The 26509-nt window shown below is 47.5% G+C and overlaps 1 protein-coding gene across 3 annotated transcripts in view; it reads left to right on the top strand.

Annotated features, from left to right (window-relative positions):
• The window catches only part of PITPNC1 (phosphatidylinositol transfer protein cytoplasmic 1), a 255033-nt gene that overhangs the window by 107668 nt on the left and 120856 nt on the right, over positions 1-26509 (top strand). For all 3 annotated transcript variants that reach the window (XM_004749126.3, XM_004749128.3, XM_004749129.3), the window contains exon 2: positions 21834-21982. In XM_004749126.3, coding sequence (XP_004749183.1) covers positions 21834-21982 — 149 coding nt within the window. The remainder of the gene's footprint in view (positions 1-21833; positions 21983-26509) is intronic.

The following is a 26509-nucleotide window of genomic DNA, read 5'->3' as shown; positions in this document are numbered from 1 at the left end:
TGTGGGCAACGGTTTGTACTCTTCGCCTCACCAGCCCTGTTTAGCCTTTCAAATCTTGACTAATCTGATCGGTGAAAGATGTTTTGGTTTGCGTTAGATTTTTTTTTTCCCACTTGTTCTCTCATTGCAAAGCTGAGGGGATACTGATGACCTGAGGTTGAAGGTTTTTTGTTTTTCATTTGTTTATGGGCCGTCTTATTTCAGTAGGTTCCTGCCCAGGCTTCTACTGATCGTGCACTTTCATTCCTCATTTCTTTCTTTCTTTCTTTCTTCTTTCCTTTCTTTCTTTCTTTCTTTTTTTAAGATTTTATTTATTCATTTGACAGAGAGATCACAAGTAGGCAGAGAGGCAGGCAGAGAGAGAGAGGAAGGGAAGCAGGATCCCGGATGATCAGAGAGCCGGATGCGGGGCTCGATCCCAGGACGCTGGGATCATGACCTGAGCTGAAGGCAGAGGCTTTAACCCACTGAGGCACCCAGGAGCCCCTCATTCCTCATTTTATTCCATTCCCTCCTTCAGAACCCTGTGCCGTCTGCCACTTCCTGCCTCTAAGCTGCAGGGCGATGTCCAGCCCAAGACTTTTGGGGGGAAAGAGCAGAGTTGACTCCCTGCTGCCCCGCACATGGTGTAACTTCTCTTGCCCACCCCGCCCCATGCCCCATTTCCTCATTTGAAAACTGAGATGGTAATTTGGCTTTCAGGATTAAATGGGATAATTTTTATGTAAAGCACTTAGCCCTTGCCTCTTACAGTGTAAATGTTCAGGAACTACTAATTACTGTTATTATTGCTATAATAAGTTATGCCCTTTGTTTTCTAAGGTATGCTTTCTTTTTTTTTTTTTTTAAGATTTTATTTTTATTTATTTATTTGACAGAGATCACAAGTAGGCAGAGAGGCAGGAGGAAGCAAGCTCCGCGCTGAGCAGAGAGCCCGATGCGGGACTCAATCCCACAACCCTGGGATCATGACCTAAGCTGCAGGCAGAGGCTTAACCCACTGAGCCAGCCAGGCACCGCCTCTAACATCTGCTTTCTGACCAGTACCAACATTGAGATGGCAAAGGATATGGGGAGACTCTTTGAAAACGGGGCTGTACTCAGGCATGGACGGACTTTTTATTTTTTTATTAATTTTTAAATTTTTTTTATAAACATATAATGTATTTTTATCCCCAGGGGTACAGGTCTGTGAATTGTCAGGTTTACACACTTCACAGCACTCAGCACAGCACATACCCTCCCCAACGTCCATAACACCACCACCCTCTCCTGACACCCCCTGCCCCCAGCAACCCTGTTTATTTTGTGAGATTAAGAGTTACTTATGGTTTATCTCCCTCCCGATCCCATCTTGTTTCATTTATTCTTTTCCTATTCCCCAAACCCCCCATGTTGCATCTCCACTTCCTCATATCAGGGAGATCATAGGATAGTTGCCTTTCTCTGATTGACTTACTTCGCTAAGCATAATGCCCTCTAGTGCCATCCACATCGATAGACGGACTTTTTAGATCTTCTCTATTCCCTGCGAGTGTCCTGAGGCTCAAGGATGAATGATGTGGCTTGGCTCTGTATCTCACACTTTGCCGCATGATTCTGATGCTGCCCCTCTGTTCTCTCTCTTTATTGTAACTGAGTCACATGGGATCGGAGGTTAGAACTATATGGCTAAATGTAGCTCACCAGTTTCTTTCTTTCTTTCCTTTTTTTTTTTTCTTTAAAGATTTTATTTATTTATTTGACAGAGAGAGAGATCACAAGTAGGCAGAGAGAGCAGAAGAAGCAGGCTCCCCGCTGAGCAGAGAGCCCAATGTGGGGCTCAATCCCAGGACCCTGAGATCATGACCTGAGCCGAAGGCAGAGGCTTTAACCCACTGAGCCACCCAGATACCCCGCCAACCAGTTTCTTATGTTTATTCAGAGTGTTGTGAGTTTTTTCTTCAATTAAAGTCAATGTTTAGAAGTTAGGACAGTAACATAAATATCTAGATTTCTAGGCTTTCTTGAGAACTAGGAAATGTTGACAGGTCTCCACCAGAGCTGGGTCACTGCTGCCCCCTGTACAGATTTCCAGGCCACCCCGACATCTGTCCTCTCCATCACGCAGCTGGGTGTCCTCTGTAACCTGTTACCACGGTGCCCTCTTGCTTTCCTAACAGTAGAGGAATATTTCTTGGTACGCGTGTACCAAGGCAAAAATGCTAAAGCAAGCATATTTCTGTGTATAAGTGAAGGATATTCTCTTGTGTTTAATTTGCCAAGGAATTACATCATTTTAGCCATTGGCTTCACTCACTCACTGGACCTGCCAAGGCCAGGGAGATACAGGGGACTCAGGTATGAATCAGTGCTCACAGCCTGCCCCTAGGGGGCGCTGCGGGCATCTCTCTCTTGCCCCCCTTTACTGCAGTGGTTCTCAATCTTAAACTGGGAGTTTTAAAAAAATACTCAGACCTGGGTGTTGGGGTGTTCTACCTGCTGCCTCATTGCTTTCCCAAAGAGCAGGAGAACCGTTTCGGATGGATTGAGAAGAAGGTTTATTGGACTTGCATCTATCTAGGAGTGTCATCTGTCTTCCGTGGCATTCTGTCTCTTCCGAGCTCCAGGATCCCCCACAAAACTGAGGGTTATAAGGTTTGGGGTTCTCAGCCTTTCAGGCTGCCCTGCCTGGAAGGCCAGGTAGGTAGATGAGCCCAGCTATGCCCTGGTTCTCAGGAGGAGAGAAGCACTTCCATTCTTTCTTTCTTGCATTCTTTTCTCTGGACGCATCCTTTGGTCTCAAAGCAACAACACAAGGGCCAGGTTCTGGCTATAGACTTGGGGACAGAGCAGACGTACCACTTGGCTCTAGACCGTGGGACAGCTGTCCTTGAGCGAAAGGGGTCTACCAGCTGCCTGCAGTGGAGTCCCACTGGCCCGGACTTGGGATTCACATTGGGGTTGAAGCCAGAGCCTTACCTGCTGGTATGAGCAGTGTCTCAACTAGAGCTGCCTCTTGGCCAGTTTCCCACCAAAACGTGGCTTACCGTGGTCAGTCAAGGACTTGGGTGTTGCGGCCCTGGCAGTGGGTCCCACCATCAAATCAGCATCACAGTACTGACTTCTCCTGGTTTCCTGCCAGCTCAGACAGAATGAAATACTCCACCCGTGCTCCCAGGCAGCCTGCCCTTCCTTTTAAAGTATTTATTTTTTATGGTCATTTTTTATTTGCCTGTCTGTTTCCCTTCCTAGAATCTAAGCTCCTTGATGGTGTTACCACATTAATATTGTTGGTGCCCAGGACATAACTGGTGTTTGAGACGTACTTTCTCATGGATTTAATTCTTTAAAAAATTTTATGGACTCTTTTTCTATATGAAAAGCTGTTTTCGGGGCACCTGGGTGGCTCAGTGGGTTGGGCCTCTGCCTTCAGCTCAGGTCGTGATCCCAGGGTCCTGGGATCGAGCCCCGCATCGTGCTCTCTGCTCGGCAGGGAGCCTGCTTCCCTCTTTCTCTCTCTGCCTGCCTCTCTGCCTGCTTGTGATCTATGTCTGTCAAATAAATAAATAAAATCTTAAAAAAAAAAAAAAGCTGTTTTCTAGGTGGAAACTTTTTGTCTTCCCTAGGAGACAAAAGTTCAAAATGTAGTTTATATTCTGAAGGAGCTCCTTACCAGTGCTCAGTCGTTCCATTTTTCATTCAGTTACTCAACATTCCTGTATTTCTAAGGTCTGGTCACCTTGGCCCTGGGGATGCAGAGATACCAAGGGTGTATACCCCACTGTCAAGGGCTTCCTGTCTACTAGGGGAGACAGCTGTAAAATGGTATAAAGCAAGCACAATGTAATGTAACACGAGCAATGACAAAATTTCTAGTAAGTGTTAAAAATATAGAGTAAAATATAAACAGCTCAGAACTAACCACAAAGCAGTACGTGGCTTGGTGGTTGTCAAGGGAAGGTAAAGCTCAGCTTTCCTTGCAGAAACTCAGGGGACACCGAGAAGGGTCTCCACGGTGCCCTCGGTGATTCATGGCACATGTCAGTACAGCAAAGGCCCAGAGAAGGCCTACATTTAAAAAAAAAAAAACAAACCCAAAACCTAACTGTTTGATTTATTGTTTCCCCACGTATTGGGCTGTGGAGCTCTTTTTCCCTCACCATTTCATATCCTGTGGAACTGTCTTTCCTTAAAATCATTTGAGGGAAATGCTGTTGTAGGCACATCTGTGTCTACGCAGATAAGCTAAGCTGGTGGCTCTCAACGTTTTGGGGGACATGGACCCTTTGAGAAATTAATGGGGGTGGGGAGCAGATTGTACACAATTTGTGCATTCCTTGAAGCCCGTCCAGGACCCCTTTCCATGGTCAGGGAAAGAAAAGGGAGCCGTAGGAGGGATGTGTGTGGGCCAGGACAAAAGAGGCAGGAAAAGATGGAGCTTGGTCAGCGCCAGGCACTTGGGCTGGGGGTGGGGAGACATCGTGCAGGCAGAGGGGACATCGGTGGCGTCGGGGAGGCCAACTGTAGAAGGACTGAAATGCCAGACTCAGAATTCAGCAGTCCTTAATGACCAACTTGACTGTGAAGGTCGAGGGAGCTAGGAGACCAAAGAGGACTTGACTAACAGAGACTCGAGTCCTAGTAGGATTATTTACAGAAACACCAAAAGTCGTGCAGCTAAAACTCCCTTCAACCTGTCAAAACCTATGTTAGTATCATGGTGAAATGCCTCAACTTGCCTTTATTAACCAGTGCTGAATCTCTCACGTGGAAATTCGCTTTCCGAATTGAAGTTGCCATGTAACTGGGCATCCTACCTTGAACAGTTAAAAATCAGATTGGTCTGACTTCTAATTTTAGAAGGAATCAGGCTGACCTTCATTGCGCTGTTGCTAACTGGGGCCGGTTACCTGGGTGACTAGATTTACAATATATCAGTATGCAAATACCATCTGCCCAAGAGGAGGAAGGAAGAAAGGCCTTCCTCCTCTGGGGCTTGTCAGCAGTCCTGGAAATGTCTTCCTCTGGGAATGGGGCGGAGGGCAGAGAACAAGAGAAGAGAACCAAAAACCAGGGAAGATGTGATTTTTCAGGGATGTTGTGCTCTGCCTTCTGGACGGTCCCATCACATCATTAGGGCACATCATTAGGGGGAATATACAGGTGGAGTGGAGATGATGCTACATTGCTTGTAGTTCTGCATTGTATCACAAAAACTTGGATTCAGATCATTGCAGTGGTTTAATGAAGCCTTTGAATACAGGGTTCTTTTTTTTTTTTTAATAAAGATTTTATTTATTTATTTGACAGATCACAAGTAGGCAGAGAGGCAGGCAGAGAGCGGGGTAGGAAGCAGGCTCCCTGCTGAGCAGAGAACCCGATGCAGGCCTCGATCCCAGGACCCTGAGATCATGACACCTGAGCTGAAAGCAGAGGCTTAACCCACTGAGCCACCCAGGCACCCATGAATACAGGATTCTTGCTTCCACACTGCCATTAGAAATCTAATTTCCAGTTGGTTAAGAGTCTGCACTAGAAGGGCGAACTAGAAGTGGATATTCCGTCTCATTTCCCTCCACGACAGGTTGACTGGGGAAGCTGACGGGATTTTCTGCCACAGAATCTCTTTATTCAGCTCTTGTCCTGAGTATTGTTTCGGGCTGGGATTTAGAATCACATTTGGAAACATTCACATCCGAAGGCAGGGAGCTTCTACTCCTTTTCATGACATAACTGTCACATCAGCCGTCAGCTGCAGGAATTTCTTCCACCCACGGATTTTGTGAGTCCAAATTAGATGGACTCATTAATTTTAATTTTTACTTTAAAAATCTCGGGGACGTCTGTGAGTGGGTATGTTTCCTTTAATTGCCACATGGCATGATTTGTGTAGGAGGAAGACTTTCCAGGAGCAGGGCCGAGAACCTTGGGCTCCTGGCTTCTAATTTTGTCCCCACTGGTAACTTCCTCTGTGACCTCTTCTCTCCTTTGGCACCGCTGTCTCCCACCTCTTTAAAAAACTCCTCCTAGTATCACTGTGGAACTGTCAGCAGCATGGGAGAGTTAGGAAGGCCACTTAACTTATCAAGGGACTTTCCCCAGCTTTATAAATAAGTAGCCTTTTATCAGGATGCCAGGCAAGTGGCTGAGGAGATTATGCCAGAGACAGGGGAGAGTGAATCCCAGAGCCATACTGCCGGGGTTCAAATCCCAACTCTACCACTTCCTAGCCTGGTGACTTTGGGCAAGGCATGCAGCCTATCGGGGCACCAGTTTCCTTATTCGTAAAATAGGGACAAAAATACTTACCTACCTTGGCGTGCCTGACTGGTCTCGTCGGAAGAGCGTGCGACTCTCGATCTCGGGGTCGTGAGTTCGAGCTCCGTGTGGGGTGTAGAGATTACTTAAAATAAAATCTTAAAAACAACAACAACAACAAAAATACTTCCCTAACTCAGAGGGTCATTGTGAGGGTTAAAGAAGTGTAAACACTTGAGAACCATGCTGTCCTAAGGGCACCTGGGTGGCTCAGTCAGTTAAGCGACCCATTCTGGATTTTGGCTTAGGTCATCATCTCAGAGTCATGAGATCGAGCCCCACATTGTGCTCCATGCCCAGTGTGGAGCCCACTTAAGATTCTCACTCTCTCCCCTCTGCCCACTCACACATGCCTGCTCACTCTCTCTCTCTCTCAAAAAAATCCCCCAAAACAAACAAAAAAGAACCGTGCTGACCTAGGGAAGTTAGAACGGGGTGGCAGCTCTTATTAATATTTCTGTTGTGTAGCCTCAGGGGTCCTGGGAAATAGTGACATTTTGCTGTGAGCAAGAAAAACGTCTAGGATTTGTTTGTAGCCGTGACATCCCCCTTCCTTCTTGGTAAGCGCGTGCCGTCTACGTGCAGGTCAAGCCCTATTTTGTGTGTGACGCCCTCCTGGACAAGGAGAGCCCCGCCATCCCATTCCCCTCACTCCTCGCACATGTTTAGTCTGTGCCGTTAAACAGTTAAACAGTTAGTACGTTTGGATGTCGCTACTCTAGCGTCTGATCTCCTGTTGTGTCAAGTGTAGTTCTTTGCTGGCCCTGGAGGGTAATGAAGAGATGCCCTGTGACTGGAGAGTTGCCCATGCTACTTGTCCATTGGCTGTGCCCAAGTGTAAAATATGGGGCCAGAAGCCAAACAAGCCCACACTTATCCCAGAGCTTACTCTCGGCTTTGGAAGTCCCTTGGTTGACTTTCTCCTAATATAAGTAAACAAAAACTATCAAACGTAAATATGGCACCTTACTGGTCGGGATGTAAAATGGCGCGGCTGCTGTGGAGAGGTGGACGGTTCCTCAAAAGGTTAAACGCAGGGTTACCTGTAGCCTAGTAGTTCCTCCCCTAGGTATCTACCCAAGAGAACTGAAAACATACGTCTACACAAAGGCTTGTACACATATTTTATAGAAGCATTATTTATACTGGCCAAAAAATAGAAACAACCCAAATGTCCAACTGATGGGTGAATGAATAAAATGTGGTATATCCATACAATGGAACATTCTTTGGTTAAAAAAAAAAAAAGGATGGAACTATTGATACATGCTACAACATGGAGGAATGTTAAAAACATGATTCTAGGGGTGTCTGGGTGGCTCAGTGGGTTAAATCCTCTGCCTTCAGCTCAGGTCATGGTCTCAGGGTCCTGGGATTGAGCCCCACATCAGGCTCTCTGCTCAGCAGGGAGCCTGCTTCCTGTCCTCTCTCTCTGCCTGCCTTTCTGCTTACTTGTGATCTCTGTCTGTCGAATAAATAAATAAAATCTCTTAAAAAAACAAACATGATTCTAAATGAAAGAAGTCAGTCACAAAAAGCCACATACTGAATGATTCCATCTGCATAAAATGTCAAAATAGACACAACCGTAGACAGAACATACATTAGTGGGTTGATAGGGGCTAGGTGCGGGGAGATGGCCAGTGACTGCTAATGGGGCTGGAGTTTCTTTTGGGGATGATGAGAATGTTCTGGAGCTAGGTGGTGGTGATGGTTGTACAACCTTGTGGATACACTAAAAACCACCAAAGTAATTACTCAAAAAAAGAAAGAAAAAGAAAAAGAAAAAAGAAAATCCATATAGTCTACTGCAGAGTTTAAAATCATTTCCAGGGTTACTTTTTCAAGAGTCGTTGTCAGCTAAAATAGAATAAAAAGTAACTTAATTTACAAGGAATAAAAGAAAAATGCAAATTACCAAGAATGGCTTTTTCACCCCAAACCTTTGCATGTAAATCCTACACGTGTGGTTCTAAGTCAGTTCTCAGGACTGCTGGCTGCCTTCTTGGTTGTGATTCTATAATTTACTACATTCCTGGTTGGACCATCAAAAGAATACTGAATATAGCTCCTGTCACAGAAATAGAGGTGCCTCTACAGGTCGTGCCCACCACCAGGCTCCCTGAGTAATAACTGCCTCTTTGTGGCTCGTTTACAAAGAGTTGCAAGCGTTCGTGAATGTGTCGGGGCCTTTGTGACTTAAATGAGTTTATTGCATTGAGTTTATCTTATGTTTGCAACCGGAGCATTTCCAAAGGACACTTTCCACCACCCTAAATCATTCCCACCATCTCAGTCCATCTGTGTTCCACCGGAAGTGTCTACCGATGAACATTTCTGGTTTAAATAAATCATATGGTTGACATCTCTCCCAGGGTTGTCTCGGTACTTATTTGGAAGAAGAGTCTGAAAGGCCCATACACCACCTAAAATGAGCTGTGAAAGAGTGAGAGATTCAGGAAAGAACTTGGAGTTGACCGAGTAATTCCACTTCTAGGTATTAACTCAAAAGACTTGGAAGCGGGGACTCAACAATTCTTGTACTCCAGTGTTCGTCACAGTTACTCAGAGTTACAGCCGAAGGGTGGAAACCACCCAGATATCCCTCTGCAGATGAATGTGTCAACGAAACGTGGTGTGTCTGCACAGTGGAATATTACTCGCCCTTCAAAAGGAAGGGCATTCTGACACATGCACGACAGGGATAAGCCTTGAGGACATCATGCCAAGTGAAGTAAGCCAGACACAGAAGGACACACACATATTATACGAGTCCACTTACCTAAGTACCTACAGTAGCCTAATCTGGAGATTTGGAGATAAGAGGTCATTGACTGGGGTGGGGGGTAATGGGAGGGATTGGAAGTTGTCCAACAGTGGGGAGCGCCTTGGTGGTTCAGTGGGTTAAAGCCTCTGCCTTCAACTCAGGTGATGATCCCAGGATTCTGGGATTGAGTCCCTCATCGGGCTCTCTGCTCCGCGGGGAGCTTGCTTTCCTCTCTCTCTCTCTGCTTGCCTCTCTGCCTGCTTGTGATCTGTCTCTCTCTCACTGTCAAATAAACAAATAAAATCTTTAAAAAAAAAAAAAAAGTCGTCTAATGGGTACAGAGTGTCATTTGGAGATGATGAAAAAGATGAAAAAGTCTGGCAATGGGTTGTGGTCATGGTCAAACAACACTGGGAACGTACTTAACATCTCCGAATCGTACATTTAAAAAGAGTTCCAATGGTTGATTTTCTTATGCATATTTTACCACAGTTAAAAAAAAAAATTAAAAATCCTCAGAAAAGCAACACTTCATGTTCCTCCTTTTGTCTGCTACATTCTCTTTTCTCCCAACCCTTTGAAAACACCATTGCCTCTGGGACTTGTCCCCGTCTTCCCTGAGGAGGGTACACAGAGTCAGCTGGGCTGCCAGCTGTAGACGCGGGGAAGAGAGGGCCACCACTCGGCTTTCAAAGTAGCAGTTGATAAAATCTCTCTCCAGGTCATTAGAGTAAGTCCAGAATGTAAGAGGAGCTCAGCAGATAGATTTGTTAATGTTGTAAGTTCTGCTGTTCTACCCAGTTTACTCTGTTTTGCCTATTTTCATTAACAGTCTCAGGAGAGCAGGAGTTGACGACGATTTGCTTTTCTCAATCCATTGTCTGCTGCATTTTACCGGGGACAGAAGAGCCTTAGGCTGCCATTGCTGTAAGAGAAGGGTCCCCTCCTGTCTTGCAGCCAGCCAGAGGCGCCATAGATTCTGGCTACCTATGGATTTATAGGTATCATGTGCGTAAAACCTGGGGCCTCCGCTCCAACGTGGGGTGAAGAAAGGTACTGGAACGTTTCCAACTTAGATCCCCAGATAGAACCTGGTCACGACTCTCAGCATTGCTGGATAGCTCGCTGAGCCGGCTAGCACTTAAGCAAGCAAAGGAGTTCAGTGACCTTCTAATGTTATTCTAGGCATGAAGTGGCTTGAATAACTCTTTCAAAACAGTGAAAACTCCCATTGTTCAAGTGTATATGAAGCAGCAAGTGCTTCTCTCTGCGTTCAGTTGCCCTTCTGTTCTCAAAAGGTCTGGAAGATACTAAAACTAATTGCTATCATTCCTGCAAGTGTATTTCTACTTTCGGCCAATATTACAGCTTTCCCGGATGCTGATGGTCATTTCCCTAAAAGATTGATAGGCATGGGGATAGGCTTCACAAACAGGAAGGACCCTTAATCTGGAAAGCCCCTGCTGCCTGCGGTGTAGGGTGCAGAATGACCTCTCCCTTGAAGACATCTTTGGTTAGTATGAGGTCAAGGTTAAGGAGAGGAACACCGACAAGGGGGCAGCAAGGAGATGATGCAGGATACTTTTCCCAGGAAAGCTCGGCCTCCGTTTTTTGGTCTTGTGGGTTTGTGTTCTGTAGTCAACACAAGTGCCTTGATTGCTTTCTAAAGGTCAGACCTGTCACCAAACCTCTCCATTTACTTGAGTTGCAGTCGGTTTCACCTTTCTTGGCAAATGGTTTGATAGCTCAGACAGAGGCCCAGGCTCCTTGTAGCTTGTAGCCTTATGTCTTTACGGCGGAACGTCTATGAAAAGCCCTCTCCTTCCCCGGAGACCAGGTCTGTCTTGCCCATAGTTCTGCTTCCAGTGTCTGCTGGGGCTGACACACCCTGAATGCTTGTTCAGCTTCCAGACCAGAACAGACGAGGTTCTCCAGAGCCAAGACTGTCCTCACAACCACTGTCTGGAGAAATCTCACATTCTTCCGTGAAGGCCAACTGCCCCCTGTAGCCTTGAGTTGAGTTCTAGCCTTTCCTGTCTTTGCTCTCTCGGTGGCTCTAACTGGCACACCATAAAGGCTAATTCGTTCAGCTTCTTATTTATAAGTACACAGGGATGACACCTGCTCTAGCTGATGCTTATAACGTAGCTGATGTCTGCCGCATCTTATCAGTTGGGCTGTTCAGTATTGGCATCAAATGAATTGTTGGGGTAGAATACCTCCTCCCCCCGAGCCTTCCACCCTGGAGGGAGCCAGTGTTGGAAGGAGCAGATCAAATGTGCACTCTGACTTCTTCACTGTGTTGTCTCACCTTCCTGTACTGGGGCAGGTAAATGACACCGGGTGTCCTGGAAACGATTTGCAGAGTTGTGACAGCCAGGGGACAGCTAAGCTTGCACCAGCATGAAGCCTATCCTGAGTGCTACACTGCTCTATTTTTTCTTTTCAGTTCAGTCTAAAACTTAGGATGGGGGGAAGCATCGTTGGATGATGCTGTTTATATGAGTTTTTCACAAAAGGTTTTTTTTTTTTTTTTTGAATTAAATGTCCATAACCCAGCTCCTTCTTAAATCTTTTTTTATCAGCTCTTTCATTCCTGTACCCGGGCAAAATGACACGGGTATTACGTAAACAAGACACCTCAGAGGGCTGCTTATAAAAATCCAGGAGAAAAGATAAATATGTGATGATACAGTGATATCTTGAAAATATGAGCTGCAGGTTTGTATCTTCTTTATGGGATCGGATATTGGTTTTCGTGGTTTATTGACCTGGCAGGGAGAGATCTGACGAAACACCCGAGAACCTTACACCTTTTTTTTTTTTTTGAAACCTCCTTGTCTGCATGGAGAAATCTGGACATCGAATCAGAGAGCCAGAAAGGCTAAGAGGTTAGGAGTTGTGTCCTTGCAGAACCCAAATTAGATCCAGCCCTTGGAAGTAAAAACACACATTGCCTTCCCCAAAGAAATAGGACTTGGTCTTCCCACAGCGCTGCAGAATGCCGGGCTGACGAGCAAATGGAGGGGCAAGGTCGTGAAATGTGATGGTCAAGTTCCGAAAGGAGCTGGTGTTTTTGTTGTCTTGTGTTGAGGATGGTGGAATCAGCGGTCAGCGTGCATTTGTATTCAGTTAATCATTCTTTCCCTTCTGCTAGGGTCTTTGCAAGGGGACATAGTCAAAACCAGGTTACTGGGCACCTGGGTGGTTGGTTAAGCAACTGCCTTCGTCCCAGGTCATAAGCCCAGGTTCATGGGATCGTGGAATCGAGAGCTGGAGGGCTTGAGTCCTGCATCAGGCTCCTTTCTCAGTGGGGAGTCTGCTTCTCCCTCTCTGTCTGTGCCCCGCCCCCCTTGTGCACCCTCTCAAGTAAATAAATAAAATCTTCAAAAAAAAAAGTTACTTGGGAGCAGCAGCACTGGGAATGTTCCAGAACGCTGATACTAATTAAAGACATTTCACTTTAGGGCACCACGAGCCAGACAACTAACGGGCTGGTGGCAGGAATCACGGCAGTCTTGCAACATTGTCTCAGAGGGAAGTCCCTTTGTTGTTCTCCTATAGGCTCAGCTCTACACCATCAAGTTAACTTTTAAACCAAAGATCCATTAAATGTAACTGTCCCTGTTCTTTTTTTTTTTTAAACAATTTATTTATTTATTTGAGAGAGATCGAGAGAGAGAGAGAGAGAGAGAGAGAGAAAGAGGATGTGAGAGAGAGAACTAGCATGAGACATGGGAGGGTCAGAGGGAGAAGCAGGCTCCCCACTGAGCAGGGAGCCCGATGCGGGACTTGATCCCGGAACCCTGGGATCATGAGCTGAGCTGAAAGCAGTTGCTTAACCAACTGAGCCACCCAGGCACCCAAACGTCCCTGTTTTTTAAAAAATTTTTTCATAACGGGAAAAAAAATTTTTTTTTCACATGATAAAAAGAGAATCACTGATAGATGGCTAGCTTGAGGTACAACGCAGGTGAGCCACGCTCCCGGGAGGATGACCAGTTTGCAGGCTTTTTTAAGAATTGTGATGAGGGTAGGGCGCCTGGGTGGCTCAGTGGGTTAAGCCTCTGTCTTCGGCTCAGATCATGATTCCAAGGTCCTGGGATCGAGTCCCGCATCGGGCTCTCTGCTCAGCGGGGAGCCTGCTTCCCTCTCTCTCTGCCTGCCTCTCTGCCTACTTGTGATCTCTGTCTGTCAAATAAATAGATAAATAAATCTTTTAAAAAAAAAGAATTGTGATGAGGGTGAGGAACTGGGTAAATTGGTGATGGGGACAAAGGCATGCACCTGCCGTGGTGAGCACGCCGGGTGTCCTTAGGAAGTTTTGAGTCACTATACTGTACACCTGAAACAGTACACTGGATGTTAACTCTACTGGATTTTAAATAGAAGCATAAAAAAAAAATAATGGAGCTGAATCAGACGTCACATAAAATTGATCATCTTAACCATTTTTAAGGGTACAGTTCGGTGGCTTTGAGTGCATTCATGGTGTTGGACAACTGTCACCACCATCTGTCTCCAGAACATTTTCATCTTCCTGTTACACACTAACCGCTCCCCTCCTCCAGCAACCACCATTCTTTTTTCTATATCCTTGAACTTGACTACTCTAAGTACCTCATGTAAGTGGAGGTTCCCAGACATTTTTACGTTCGGGAAGTGTTAAGTCTGATGACCATCTATTCAGATTCTCACAGAAGGAAAAGTTCTTGGGCGCATGGTCCACTGTTCTTTGGTGTTTGCGTTGCACAGGTGTGTGGCAATGCCTGGTTCTGGCGTCCCTTGCGGAACTGTGGCGTTACAGGGAGATGAGCAAAACAGAGCTCAAGACCCAGGCCGCTCGTCGACCCACAGAAGGAGTAATGGCCGTGGCGGCTTGTGTACAATTTTACATTTTACAAAGCATTTTAATTTGTAAGTTGTTTCCCACTTGATTCTCACCTGTCCTGTGAGGTATTTTGTTAGTCCCATTTTAATGATCAGAAACTGTGGCTTGGATAAAATAAATTGTCTAAGGTTACAGAACTAATCAAAGGCCACATCAGGACTTTGGCTCCAGGTTTCGATTTTTAAAACCCCGGTGCTTTCCACCACAGCACGCTGGGAGCAATTATCACCTCTCCAGAGCCCTGGTAATCGCCAGTCCTCAGAAGAGGAAAGCTTCTCCAAATGCATTCCTAATTGTCAGTGCCCCACCTCGCTAGCCTGGACACACATGGAAACCCTTGCCTGACCAGCCGGCCTCCGAAGTCTTGCTGTGGCATCGTGGCCTCTCAGTCCCCCTTGGCCCAGATGAGGGTCTGGACCAGCACTGGGAGAAACATGGGAGGCACAAATGGATGCCACATAGGTAATTCAGGATTTTCTAGAAGCCCCATTAAAGTAAGAAGAAACAGGTGTGGTTAATTTTTTTTTTAAGATTTTATTTGTTGATTTATTTGAGTGAGAAAGAGAGAGAGCATGCGTGGGGGAGGGTCAGAGGGAGAAGCAGACTCCCCGCCAAGCAGGGAGCCTGATGTGGGACTCAGTCCCGGGACTCCAAGATCATGACCTGAGCCAAAGGCAGACTGCTTAACCAACTCAGACACTCAAGCTCCCTGAAGTTAATTTTTTAAAAAAGATTTTATTTATTTATTTGACAGAAACAGAGATCACAAGTAGGCAGAGAGGCAGGCAGAGGAGGAAGTAGGCTCCCTGCTGAGCAGAGAGTCCTATTTGGGGCTCGATCTCAGGACCTCGAGATCATGACCTGAGCCAAAGGCAGAGGCTTTAACCCACTGAGCCACCGAGGTGCCCCTGAAGTTAATTTTTTAAAAGATTTTATTTATTCATTTGAGAGTTAGAGAGCACAAGCAGGGGAAGGGGCAGAGGGAGAGGCAGGCTCCCTGCCAAGCAGAACCACCTCTGATTGGGGATCTGGAGGCAGATGTTTAACTAACTGGGGCACCAGGTGAGGTTCGTTTTAAGAATAGATTTCAGTTACCCATTATGTCTAGAATACTATGCTTTCAATATGTAATAAACATATGGATTATGTATAAAAACGTGTTTTGTTGTGGTTGTTACTAAGCCTTCAAAATCCAGTGTGCATTTTACACCTAGGGCAATCCCAAGTCAGGTCCTAAATTTTCATTGGAGGCATCTGATCTGAGTTTACCCTCGATGAGAATTTCTAGCTGAAAAGGTAGATTCACATACCCAAGGTGTTTCAACTCTTGTGTAAAAGTTTTCTAAGCAGCTGCATCAAGTGTCAGTTTTAAAATTTAAATTCATTAAAATGAAAGAAAATTTAAAGTTTCAGCCCCTCCACAGCACAGGCCATGTTTCAGATGTCCACTAGCCATGTGGCTACCACGCCAGAGAGCACAGGTCTCGGCGAACAGCTAAGGCTGGCCCAGACCGGAGTAAGCACCAGGTACCTAGAACAGGAGGCAGCAGACTTTCCCTGTGACGAAGGATCAGCTAGTAAACGTTTTTAACTTTTCAGGCCATATAGTCTACACGCTTTAAAAAACAAGCATCAACCCATGTAGCTGGCCAGCCACTGGACCAGAACATTTGTCCTGGTGCCTTGGCTGGGCTGTGGGTTACGGAAAACAGCCCGCTCTAGCCCCTAGCATTCTGAGAGGAGGTTGTTAAAGGCTAGACTCGTTGTATCTCCTTCCCTGTGTGTAGTTACAATGTAGGCCCCACAATGCACCTGAAGATAAAACGTTTCGGGCTCTCTTTGCAGTGTGCATTTTGTGCATCGTGAGGCCATTGTTCAGGTGGGCTTTGAGAGTGGGGAAAGCTGGAAGAGCTTTGACAAAAGCGTGACTAGTGGCGTGAATAATGTGGCAAACTTCCAAGAACGCCAAATTGTGTCACCTCCTGCTTGTTCCTCCATCCACAAAGCCGGAGAGAGACGGGCAGGAATCACGCCCATCTCACAGATGGAAAAATACATGGTGCTGTGTTTAAGTCAGAGGGCCAGATGTCGCTCCGTGATTACCAGGTCGTGTGGCATCCATCCGTTTTGAAGGCAAAAGCAAAAGTAGATGTACATTTTAATTCCTGGGACAGGGCTGTGGATGTCCTGAGTCCTGTCTTTAGGGAATAGCGCCATCCAGAGTTGGTAACATGTATTACAGCCCTTACCTCCACTTTTGAGACCTGATGTTTAGAAATGGTATCGGGACCAATGGAGACAGAGAAAGGGGACAGGAAGGGAGAACACAGGGATTGATTGGAGGGAAGATGACAGCCCCTCCCCCCAACCTTGGTTCTTTAGGATGGGGAAATATGAGAGTCGGACCTCACAGAGATCTCTGAGGCTCAACACTTGGGAAGGGGCAGTGAAGTAGAAACCAGTCATAGCTTGGGGTGCTGTTGAGCCTAAAACTTTGGGTCCAATACTTGTGGCAAGTTTTTGGTGACACTCGATCAATCATCTGTATACTCAGGAGTTATGGCTTAGAGCCACCTTCTCTAAAACAAGGTTGGAGGGCGCCTGGGTGTCTCAGTGGGTTAAAGCCTCTGCCTTCGGCTCAGGTCGTGATCTCAAGGTCCTGGAATTGAGCCCCGCATCAAGCTCTCTGCTTGGCGGGGAGCCTGCTTCCCGCCCCCTCTGCCTGCCTCTCTGACTATTGTGATCTCTGTCAAGTAAATAAATAAAATCTTTAAAAAAAATAATAAAATCAAGGTTTGAGGTTGAACTGTATTTTTTTTTTTTAAGATTACTGATTGATTTGAGAGAGAGAGCAGGAGTGGGGGGGTGGGGGGTGTAGGGCCAGAGGGAGAGAGAGAATCTCAAACGGACTGCCCGCTGAGCGTGGCGCCCAGTTACAGGGCTTGGACCTCATGACTCCGAGAGCTGGAATCAAGAGTCGGATGCTTAACCGTCGGAGCCCCCCAGGTGCCTGTCAGGTTGAACTGTACTGAGTAACTCGATTGCGTCTGGTCATAGAGTTTGCAGTCATTATCGACTGATGAAAACGCTCGGCTTCCCCGGGCACATTTATGCGACTGTGCCTTCCTTCCAGTTTTGCGGCTCTGTGAAACATGCAGCCCTGTGTGCAAGTGGGGAGGACCTGAACCCCCATGATGTTTTTTGACTGCGGAGATCATCATTCGGGGTAGCTGTTCTGATGACGGCTCACGCGGGGCTCAGCCTTGCAGCACGGAGCTGTCGCTGATCGTGATTGCCTCTAGTGATGATTACCTAAACTCTGGAATTATAACAATTGATTTTACAAAGTTAGAGCATAATTGCTCCCTTCTTCCACGTGTGGGCACAGTTTAAACAACTTCGATCTTTCACACGCTCTCAGGCTCAGGTCGTTCAGCTTCTGAAATAGCCAAGTTCAGAGGCAGTGGCTCCCAGCTATCCCCTTTTTCAAAATCATGGTGAGGCCTAGACTTGTGAAAGCCATTCACCTGTCAGAGAAATAAGGGCCGAACTTGGGTAGAGAGGAAACAGGACGGAGCCCATGATGTTCAAATCCCAGCTCTGCCATGTGGCCTGGAGAAAGTCACTCCCGTATGAGAGACTCAAGTCTCCCGGTCACCAGATTGTTATCCATTCTCTGGCTTCAAAGTCTTTCCTTTTTTTTTTTTTTTTTTTTTTTAAAGATTTTATTTATTTATCTGAGAGAGAGAGAGAGTTTGTGCACGAGTAGGGCGAGCGGCAGAGGAAGAAACAGACTTCCCGCTGAGCAGGGAGCCTGACACGGGACTCGATCCCAGGACCCTGGGACCGTGACCTGTGCCAAAGGCAGATGCTAAACTCACTGAGCCCCCCAAGCGCCCCTCTGGCTTCAAAGTCTAAAGAGCCCTGTGGAACCTTTGGATTCAGCAGCCTTCCTTTGCCGTATGAGTTTGCTTGGAGACAGTGATGAGGAATGTGGTATTTTCACTAAACGAGAGATAGAGCTTTGCAAAAAAACCTGAGAATTCAAGAGGAAAGAAAAGGCGTGTGCCCTAAAGATGGAACATTTTGGCTTAGTAGTTGCTGATGACTGTCTTTGCTGCCTTGGCCCCGGTCGCTTTTCGGCATCTAGCGTGTGTGCCAGCCAGAACCCCAATGTCCCGCTCCCTCCCAAGAGTCTGCACGTAAAAGTGCTGGGTTGGCCCGGGATCCAATATTTGGAGGAGTCTCCCTGGTGATTTGGAGATAGATGGTTCAAGGACTATCTCTGTCCTGCCCTCCACCCTGTCACCGAGAAACTGCTTACTGCATGTGTCTGTTGTGAGTTAATTTGTGGTTTAAAAGCAAGACCCAAACCTCTGCTTCTGGATGGCCCCGCTCCCAGCAGAGCAGGCCTGATGTGCTGGGGAGGGAACGAAGTGACAGCTGCCGAGCCCTTGACCATCACCGTGTCTGGCCTTGAGTGTCCTGCCACCCCCACTCATGTCACCTGCGTTACCGCATCCAGTGTCTGTCGGTCGCCCCCAGACTGACGTGATCACAGTGAGCTAAGGCTGGCGTCTGCCCGGCACTGGCTCATTCGGGAGCCACTGGAATGATCAATGAGGCTGAGCGGCCGGGCCCTTCCCTGGCCGCTGGTGAATCAGCTGCCGGCCGCCTCGGCCCCATCCCTTCTCTACAGAGCAGGAAGCACCTGAGCCAGCGCTGACGCGCGTCTGGCTAATGGCCCTTCTGGGTCGTGTGTTGTCCTTGATGACCTACGTCTTTCATACGTGAGTGGGCTGCGGCTCCGAAAGACGGTGCGGCGGTGGGGGGTCTCTTCCTTCTGCCCCCCGCCCCCAAAGCCCTTGATGGGCTTTGGTTTTAGGCGGATCTGCGTCAGAAGTAGAGTCAACACTTAAAAAAAAAAATTTTGAGCTGAAAAATCACATCCCATAAAATTCATCATGTTGAGGTCAGGTCGGTGGCACCTGGTACGTTCCCAGTGTTGTACAACTACTGCTCTGTCCAGAACCAGAACACTTTGATCCCTTCCAGAGGAAACCCTGGCCCGTTGTATTGGTTGGCTAAGGCCACCATAACAGCACACCGCAGGCTGAGTGATTGAACCACCCGAATTTGATAGCTTCATGGTTGTGGATGCTGGAAGGCTGGGATCAGGATGCCAAGAGGGCAGGGTTGGTTCCTCCTGAAGGCCGCAAGGGACAGAGCTAGTCCATCAGTCCTTGGCTTAGAGATGATGTCTTCTCCCTGTGTCACATCGTGCTGTCTTCCTTCGCTCTGTCTCTGTGTCCAACTTGCCCTGTGGGTAAGGAAACCAGTCCTGGGGCACCTGGGTGGCTCAGTGGGTTAAGCCTCTACCTTCAGCTCAAGTCATGATCTCAGGGCCCTGGGATCGAGTCCTGCATCGGGCTTTCTGCTCAGCAGGGAACCAGCCTCCCCCTGTCCCCCCTTCCTGCCTCTCTGCCTACTTGTGATCTCTGTCTGTCAAATAAGTAAGTAAAATCTTAAAAAAAAAAAAAAAAAAAAAAAAGGACACCAGTCCTATTGATTAGAGCCCTCCCTAATGACTTCGTTTTAACTTGATGACCTTTGTAAAGACTCCGTCTCCAAGCAAGGTCACCCTTAGAGGTCCTGGGACTTCGATGTAGGATTCTGGGGAAACAGAGTTCAAGCCATGATACCCATTAAGCTGTATCAGTATGGGTACTTCATTCCTTTTGATGGCTCAATAATATTCCGTGGTAGGCAAACCCTTGTTTTTTGAACACCAAGTACAAAGCAGCTGTCAGTGTGGTCGCCAGCCCCTGGGCAGCTGGGGCACCCTTCCTGTGAGAGGCTGGTGTGCCCGTGTGTGTAAGGGGGAGTGTGACGTCACAGGTGTATCTCAAGAATCCCCAATCTGTAAACTTTTTCTTACTGTCTTCCTTCTTTATTATTATTATTATTATTATTTTTAGGAGACAGTGTGAGTGAGGGAGGGGCAGAGGGCGAGGGAGAATCTCAAGCAGGCTCCATGCATGGTGCAGATCCCAACGTGGGGCTCGATTTCAGGACCCCGGGATCATCCCCTGAGCCAAAACCAAGAGTCAGTCACTTAACTACCCGAGCCACCCACGTGGCCTGCTCCTTCCTGAAAGGAGTCCTAGTTAGTTTTTATAGGGCGACGTAGGAGCCAGACTTACTCAAGGGGAACCAGGTCAAGCTTCTAATTGAAAATAAATTCAAAGATAGATTTTTATCTTTGCTTTCTCTCCCTTTCTTGCTCTTATCCTCAGCACTCCCTCTTCCCCAGAGTGTGCGCAGCAAGTACGCACAGACGCGCGCATGTACACACTCACGTTAGAGGCATTTTAAAGTGCAGATCATTCTGGAAACGGGTGTGGGACAGGCGGCACTGCCCGGGGAGAAGACCCAGCCTGCTGCTCTCCGTTATGTTGGTTATGTCATGGTTACTGGGCCTGGGCTCTAGGGCTGCCCCCAGACCGGAGGCCCTCAGATTTTCTTTACAGTCTTCACCTTGCACCTCCCAATGAAACAGGGCCCTTTGGAGGTGTGTGTCCTCTCAGTCTTAGGGCTCTCTGCGCTGTCGATTTGTCCATTTCACTGCCCCCTCTCTCACCCTCTTTCTCTCTCTCAAAAATAAAATAAAATAACATAAAATCGATTTCTGTCTCTGATGCACAGACAGGAGACCTACATCCCAGCTGGCCTGGGCTCTCTGGGGAACAACCCAGAACAGCCCACCATTATTTTGTTGCAGATTCAGGCCGCTTATCCCCTTCCCAGGAGCCTTGACGATGTGATGCAGTGTGTGCGTGTTCCTTCACACCGAACCTTCGGGAAGGACCACAGCTGGGGGGGGCGTCATCGTGCCTCCTGACTCTGAGCAGACGTCCCTCTTGTAAAAGTCATTTTACTCCCTCTGTCCTCTCTTGTGCCTCTCTCTTTTCTCCAACCAATTAGTTTTGCCACCTTGAGAGTTCACTGGGGGAAGGCACGCCTGTGGGCCCTGGGGTTTTCAGAGAGGCAGGAGGGGGAGTAGAACAGCTTAAAAACGCAGACAAGACAGAGAGTGTGCACGGTCTCTGTTGCTCCCTGTTACCATTTTCCTGTAAGTACATGTGGCTTCTGGGACCTCGAGCTGGAAGGCTCTACACTGTGGGTGGAATTGGACAAAAAGGAGTTAAAGATGCCTTAGGCTTCCGTCATTGTGGATCAGTCTGTGAATACGGGTTCCATTCATGGTGGGCCCTGGCCAGCTGGAGTCTGTTAAAGCTTCCAGGGGAATCTCACGTCCAGCCACCCTTGAGAACGGCTGTTCTAGGGGACAGAGAACTTGAGGACACTTGGAGAGTCGGAGCGGGGTGCCAGAAGAGTTAGGTGACTTCTAGTCCCCATGTGCCCACCCGTGTAATTAATGAGTAAGAAAAGGGGTAGAAATAACATATCCTGGCCTGTTTGTTGCCACGCAAAATAGGATGTTTGCACCATTTAACCCCGTAGGGCCAGAGTGGAATTGTGGGGGGGGGAGGCTCCAGGGCTGCATTCTGCCTGCTGCTGCCTGTGGGTTGGGGGGCTGCCAGCCCTGAGTCCGTCAGCCACCCCGGCAGGCATCACCCAGGAGGTGGAAACTGTTCACAGGAACACGCCGTATCTCCACTCGACTCACAACTGATTCTCCTCCTGGCTCCGGAGGGAAAATAACACCAGGCCCGTGTGTCTGCCTTCTTTCACTGGCAGCAAGTGCCGACTGTCCGTTGCTTGCCAAACCATTGACGAGGGCGGGGGGGGGGGGTCTGTTTCCGAAGGAGGCCGTGGGGCTGACTGACCTCTCTGTCACTGTGTGTTTTGTAGTACAAAATCGGACAGCTGTACATGATCAGCAAGCACAGCCATGAACAGAGCGACCGCGGAGAAGGGGTGGAGGTCGTCCAGAATGAACCCTTTGAGGATCCTCACCATGGCAACGGGCAGTTCACCGAGAAGCGGGTGTATCTCAACAGGTGAGTCACGGCAGCTGGCCATCCGCCTCTGGGCTGTCCGACCTCACGGGAGCCTCCTGGCCCACCCCTGCGGCTGCGTGTCTGGGACAAAAAGGTGACTTGGAAGTCAGTACAGCTGCCCCTCTCCATCCACAAGTCTAGCTGCTTCTAAAACCAGAACTCCCGCCTTCTGCAATATCGTCTTCAATGGCGTTTGCAGTAGGCGGACCTTTCCTCTTACCTTTCCTACCCTTTGGATGACATGTGAAGATGAAATCGGGTCTTAAGGAATACAGCTCTTTGTCTTCTCCCTCTGGCTCAGTGTTCACAGTGGGAAAGGGATGGCTTCGCCTGTTGGTTGTAGAAAAGCGACAATGATGGTGGTGTGCCATGGGGGTCTTAACTTGGTAGCCGTTCCCCTGACCGCCGAATGCGCACTCGGGTGTTCACAACGGGAACCGACACCATGCGGGGCCACCCGGGACCAAAGTGATAGGCAGTGCTTAAGGGGACCCAGCCTTCCCAAGGTAGAGGTTGTCATTGCTCCTTCGGAAGGGTAAGGAACCCAGGGACATAAACCCAGCACTCGTCAGGACCGCCATTGGCTTTGCAAAGTATATCCTTTACTCTCTTGCTGTTTTCTTATCATTAATGGCGGAGTTGGTTACTGGAGCGTGTCTGACCTTCTCCCCACCCTCGACCCCCTTCCCGCCCATCTTCTTCGGTTCCTCTGTCCTAGGTCAGGACATTGGTGTAGTCACATGAAATACATTCTGTTGAAATGAACTGTCTGCCCCAGTGAGCTAGTGTGTGACTGCTTCTGTCTCTGCCGTCATCTCTGTGAATACTTTTTACCCTCACCCATGGCTTCTCCTCTTGGCCCATACATGATCTTTTTAGAACACATTTCCGACAGAATAACTGGGCAGTGTGTCCGTTTACTCACTGATACTCGTGGCTGTTTATCCATTCTCTATGCCTCGACCATGAGACATTTCTGAGAGGAGCTGTACTGGGATTCTGCCGTGGGCATGAGGACTTCACCAGCCAGCAGGCTGAACTGGACTATTCCTTCCTTTTTTTCTTTAAGATTTTCTTTATTTTTTTTATTTGACACAGAAAGAGAGAGAGAGCGATCACAAGTAGGCAGAGCAGCACAGAGAGAGAGAGGGGGAGGGGAAGAAGGCTCCCTGCTGAGCAGAGAGCCCGATGCGGGGCTCGATCCCAGGACCCTGAGATCATGACCTGAGCCGAAGGCAGAGGCTCAACCCACTGAGCCACCCAGGCGCCCCTGGACTATTCCTTCTTGATGGGAGCATTTGGGTCTTGTCACTGGGTGTATGGAAATCTCTCAGGCAGATATCCTGACGTTGAAGGCCTTGGGCTAATTACACCAACTTGTTTAAATCTACCCAGGGATGCAATATCAGGGAATTCCTGAGTCACGATGAAATGCAAATGAGATTGATCTTGTTCATCTATTAGGAGCTGTGAATTCACAGGATTTGGAACCAGTTCAGCCTCCAGCCAGCTGCTGATTTGCCAGAGTAGCTGAGCCCTGGGACTGTCCTGAGGATGACTTCCTTGCAGAGAGACCCGTTTCTCAAGATGCTGCTTTGCCATCCTTAGCGTGGAGGGTGAAAATACTGAACCGAATCGCCTCCTTAGAGCAAACAGTAGTGAGGGTGATGTGAGAAAATAGAGACCTACGGGAAATTCCATTTTTTGGGCGGATGATTGCCTTTTCCCAAATTGTTGCTGAGGGAATGTTCCATATGTACCAGATTCAAAAAAAAATTTTTTTTAAGAAAATTTTGCATCTTTTATTTTTATCCTGAAACAGAGCAAGAAGTGTCCAGCTGTCCCTGTCATGTCTGTTTTCTCTATCAAAATATATGATGTTTATTTTAAAGGAGAATAATAAACATTGGTAAGAGGGAAATTTGTTATAAATAGAATATCTGGACTTCCAGTAATAGAAACTAAAAAGATTAATGTGGACCCTCCCACCCCCCCACCTCCTATGACAAACACAGGATGAAATATAACAATATAAAGTTGAGCTCCAAACAAAGAAAGGGAAATCCTTAGGTACGAGAAGTAAAGAGGAAACACAAACCAGAATGGAAAGCAGATGAGCTCAGGCTCAGGAAGCTGGGATATGTCAGGGCTGACATGTAGGGGGATGTCATGGCTTCAGAGGGACAGGAAGTGTGGCTTTGGGCCCCTATGAAAGTGGGGCGCTGGGAGCTGAGAGGCGTGCACCAAAATCCTTCTTGACAATGGAGTACCGAGAGAGGATGCCACTCAGAGGCACGTGTTGACAGAACTCCTGAAGGTGGTACTTGAAGTAAAAGGAAACTGAACCCAAGAAGGAGGGAAGGCACAAGAGGTAGCGAGAAACAAGGAAGTGGGAGGGGCATGTGCGTGGCTCTGTGCATTAAGCATCTTGAACTTGGTTGGGACAGAGGCTTGTCAGCGGGGAGCCTGCTTCTCCCTCTCCCGCTGCCCCTCCCCTCCACTCCTGCTCTCTTCCTTTCTCAAATAAAGAAAATCTTTTTTTTTGAAAAACTGACAAACATGGACAACTATGAATGAGCATAAGATGTTTTAAAAATACTAATAATGGGGGCGCCTGGGTGGCTCAGTGGGTTAAGCCTCTGCCTTCGGCTCAGGTCATGATCTCAGGGTCCTGGGATCGAGCCCCATATCGGGCTCTCTGCTCAGCAGGGAGCCTGCTTACCCTTCTCTCTCTGCCTACTTGTGATCTCTGTCTGTCAAATAAATAAATAAGTCTCTAAAAAAAATACTAATAATGGGTAAGTGGGGGTATATTCGTAGAATTTTGCTTGTTTATTTGTTTATTTAAAGATTTTATTTATTTGAGAGAGAGAGAGTGAAAGAGCACAAGCAGGGGGAGGGCCAGAGGGAGAAGCAGGCTCTCTGCTGAGCAAGAAGCCAGACGTCGGGCTCCATCCCGGGACCCTGAGATCATGACTTGAGCTGAAGGCAGATGCTTAACTCACTGAGCCACCCAGGTGCCCCTATTTGTAGAATTTAAATAATGGACAATAATTCACCTGTACATGTGTTCGTGCGCTCTCTCTTTTAAAAACGAAATAAAAGGGCGCCTGGGTGGCTCAGTGGGTTTAAGCCTCTGCCTTCAGCTTAGGTCAAGATGTTTACGTGACATACTATAAAATAATAAGGCAGATTTCCATAATCATAAAAGAAAACCAAATCCATTCCTTTGATAACTCATAAACTGGAGCCACTTTGCATCTGTGACGTCCTGCGTGCACAGGGCTTGGGACTCCCATGTTGGCAAGGCTGCTTCGTCATTGAAATTCATGAAATGGGTATTTATTGAACCTTACATTGTATAACAAATTGTTCTTGTATTAGGGGGACTCCCTTAATAAATAAGACATGGTCCTTGTCTTCTGATCAGAGTAGGGTCTGGGCTGACTGGTTCTAGCATTTGTGAATCCATCTGTCCACCTCATGTGTGGTGTCAGGGAAGAAAAGCCTTCCCTCAGCCCACTTAGGTTCTGTCAGTGGGGCCTGCAAACTAAACTGAAGCCGACAGATGAATGGGAGAAAAGACCAAATTTGATTCATCGATGTACATGGGAGCACCCAGAAATATGAGACTCAGGTAGGCAAATAGAATTTAGGGCTTATATACCATTCTAATAGGGGCAGAGGAGAAAAGGCACTTCTGGAAAAACAAATGGCTTTTATGAAAAATAAACAAGAGCTTTAGGAGCATGGAGAGGAGACAGTGTCTGTTTAGGCAATTTCTTGGTGCTTCCTTCCCATCTCCAGTGAGAGGAGTCAATCTTCTTTGGTTGTGAAACTCCTGGGGAGGGTATTTATGACTGTTGAATTCTTTCAGGAAGCTCTGCTTTTATGCAGATAAGCAGAGTTCAGTAGAATCATCTTCCTGTAACTGTTGATTCTCAAATGTCTTCAACTCCAGGGAATCCTTCTGCCTCTGTGCGTGGCATCTTGTCTACCCCTTTACTGGCCACCAGGAGGTAGGTTCTGAGAGTTGAACTGTCATTAGCTAAGTTCTCCTAGTGCCCATGTACTAATTTATGCCAAGAAATGTCATTGTCCTGTGAACCTGAATTCATGAGCTGGCAAAAAGTGAGCGGAATTTCTTCCTCACATCAACCTATTTGGGAAGCCAAATCACATTTAGAGATTGGTTTATCACTCTACTACCCAAAGCATCTGTTAGAGACTGGAGTAGGCAGAGCCTACTCTCTGTGTAGGCAGAGCCTTCTCTCTGAGTCTGACTTGAGCAGAAAGGACATTTCTTGGAAGGGTGTGAGTGGCCTACAGAATTATGTGCAGGCTGGAGAAGGGGCAGCCTCAGGGCAGCTCCGATGGACCAAGGGCATCAAACAGACCATTTCATCCCTCCACCGTCACTACAGCTGCCATGGATCGGTCCAGATTGTCCCTTTTTTTCCTTTCTACCACTTATTCCAAAATCCCAACCATAAAGCATTCCACTGATGGCTCCAGTCCAGGCTCCAG

The sequence above is a fragment of the Mustela putorius genome, unplaced genomic scaffold (assembly GCF_011764305.1).
Source record: "Mustela putorius furo isolate JIRA1106 unplaced genomic scaffold, ASM1176430v1.1 tig00000487_pilon_pilon_pilon, whole genome shotgun sequence".
Lineage (NCBI taxonomy): Eukaryota > Metazoa > Chordata > Mammalia > Carnivora > Mustelidae > Mustela > Mustela putorius.
Note: the sequence above shows the minus strand (reverse complement) of the source record. Positions and strands in the feature narration are given on the sequence as shown.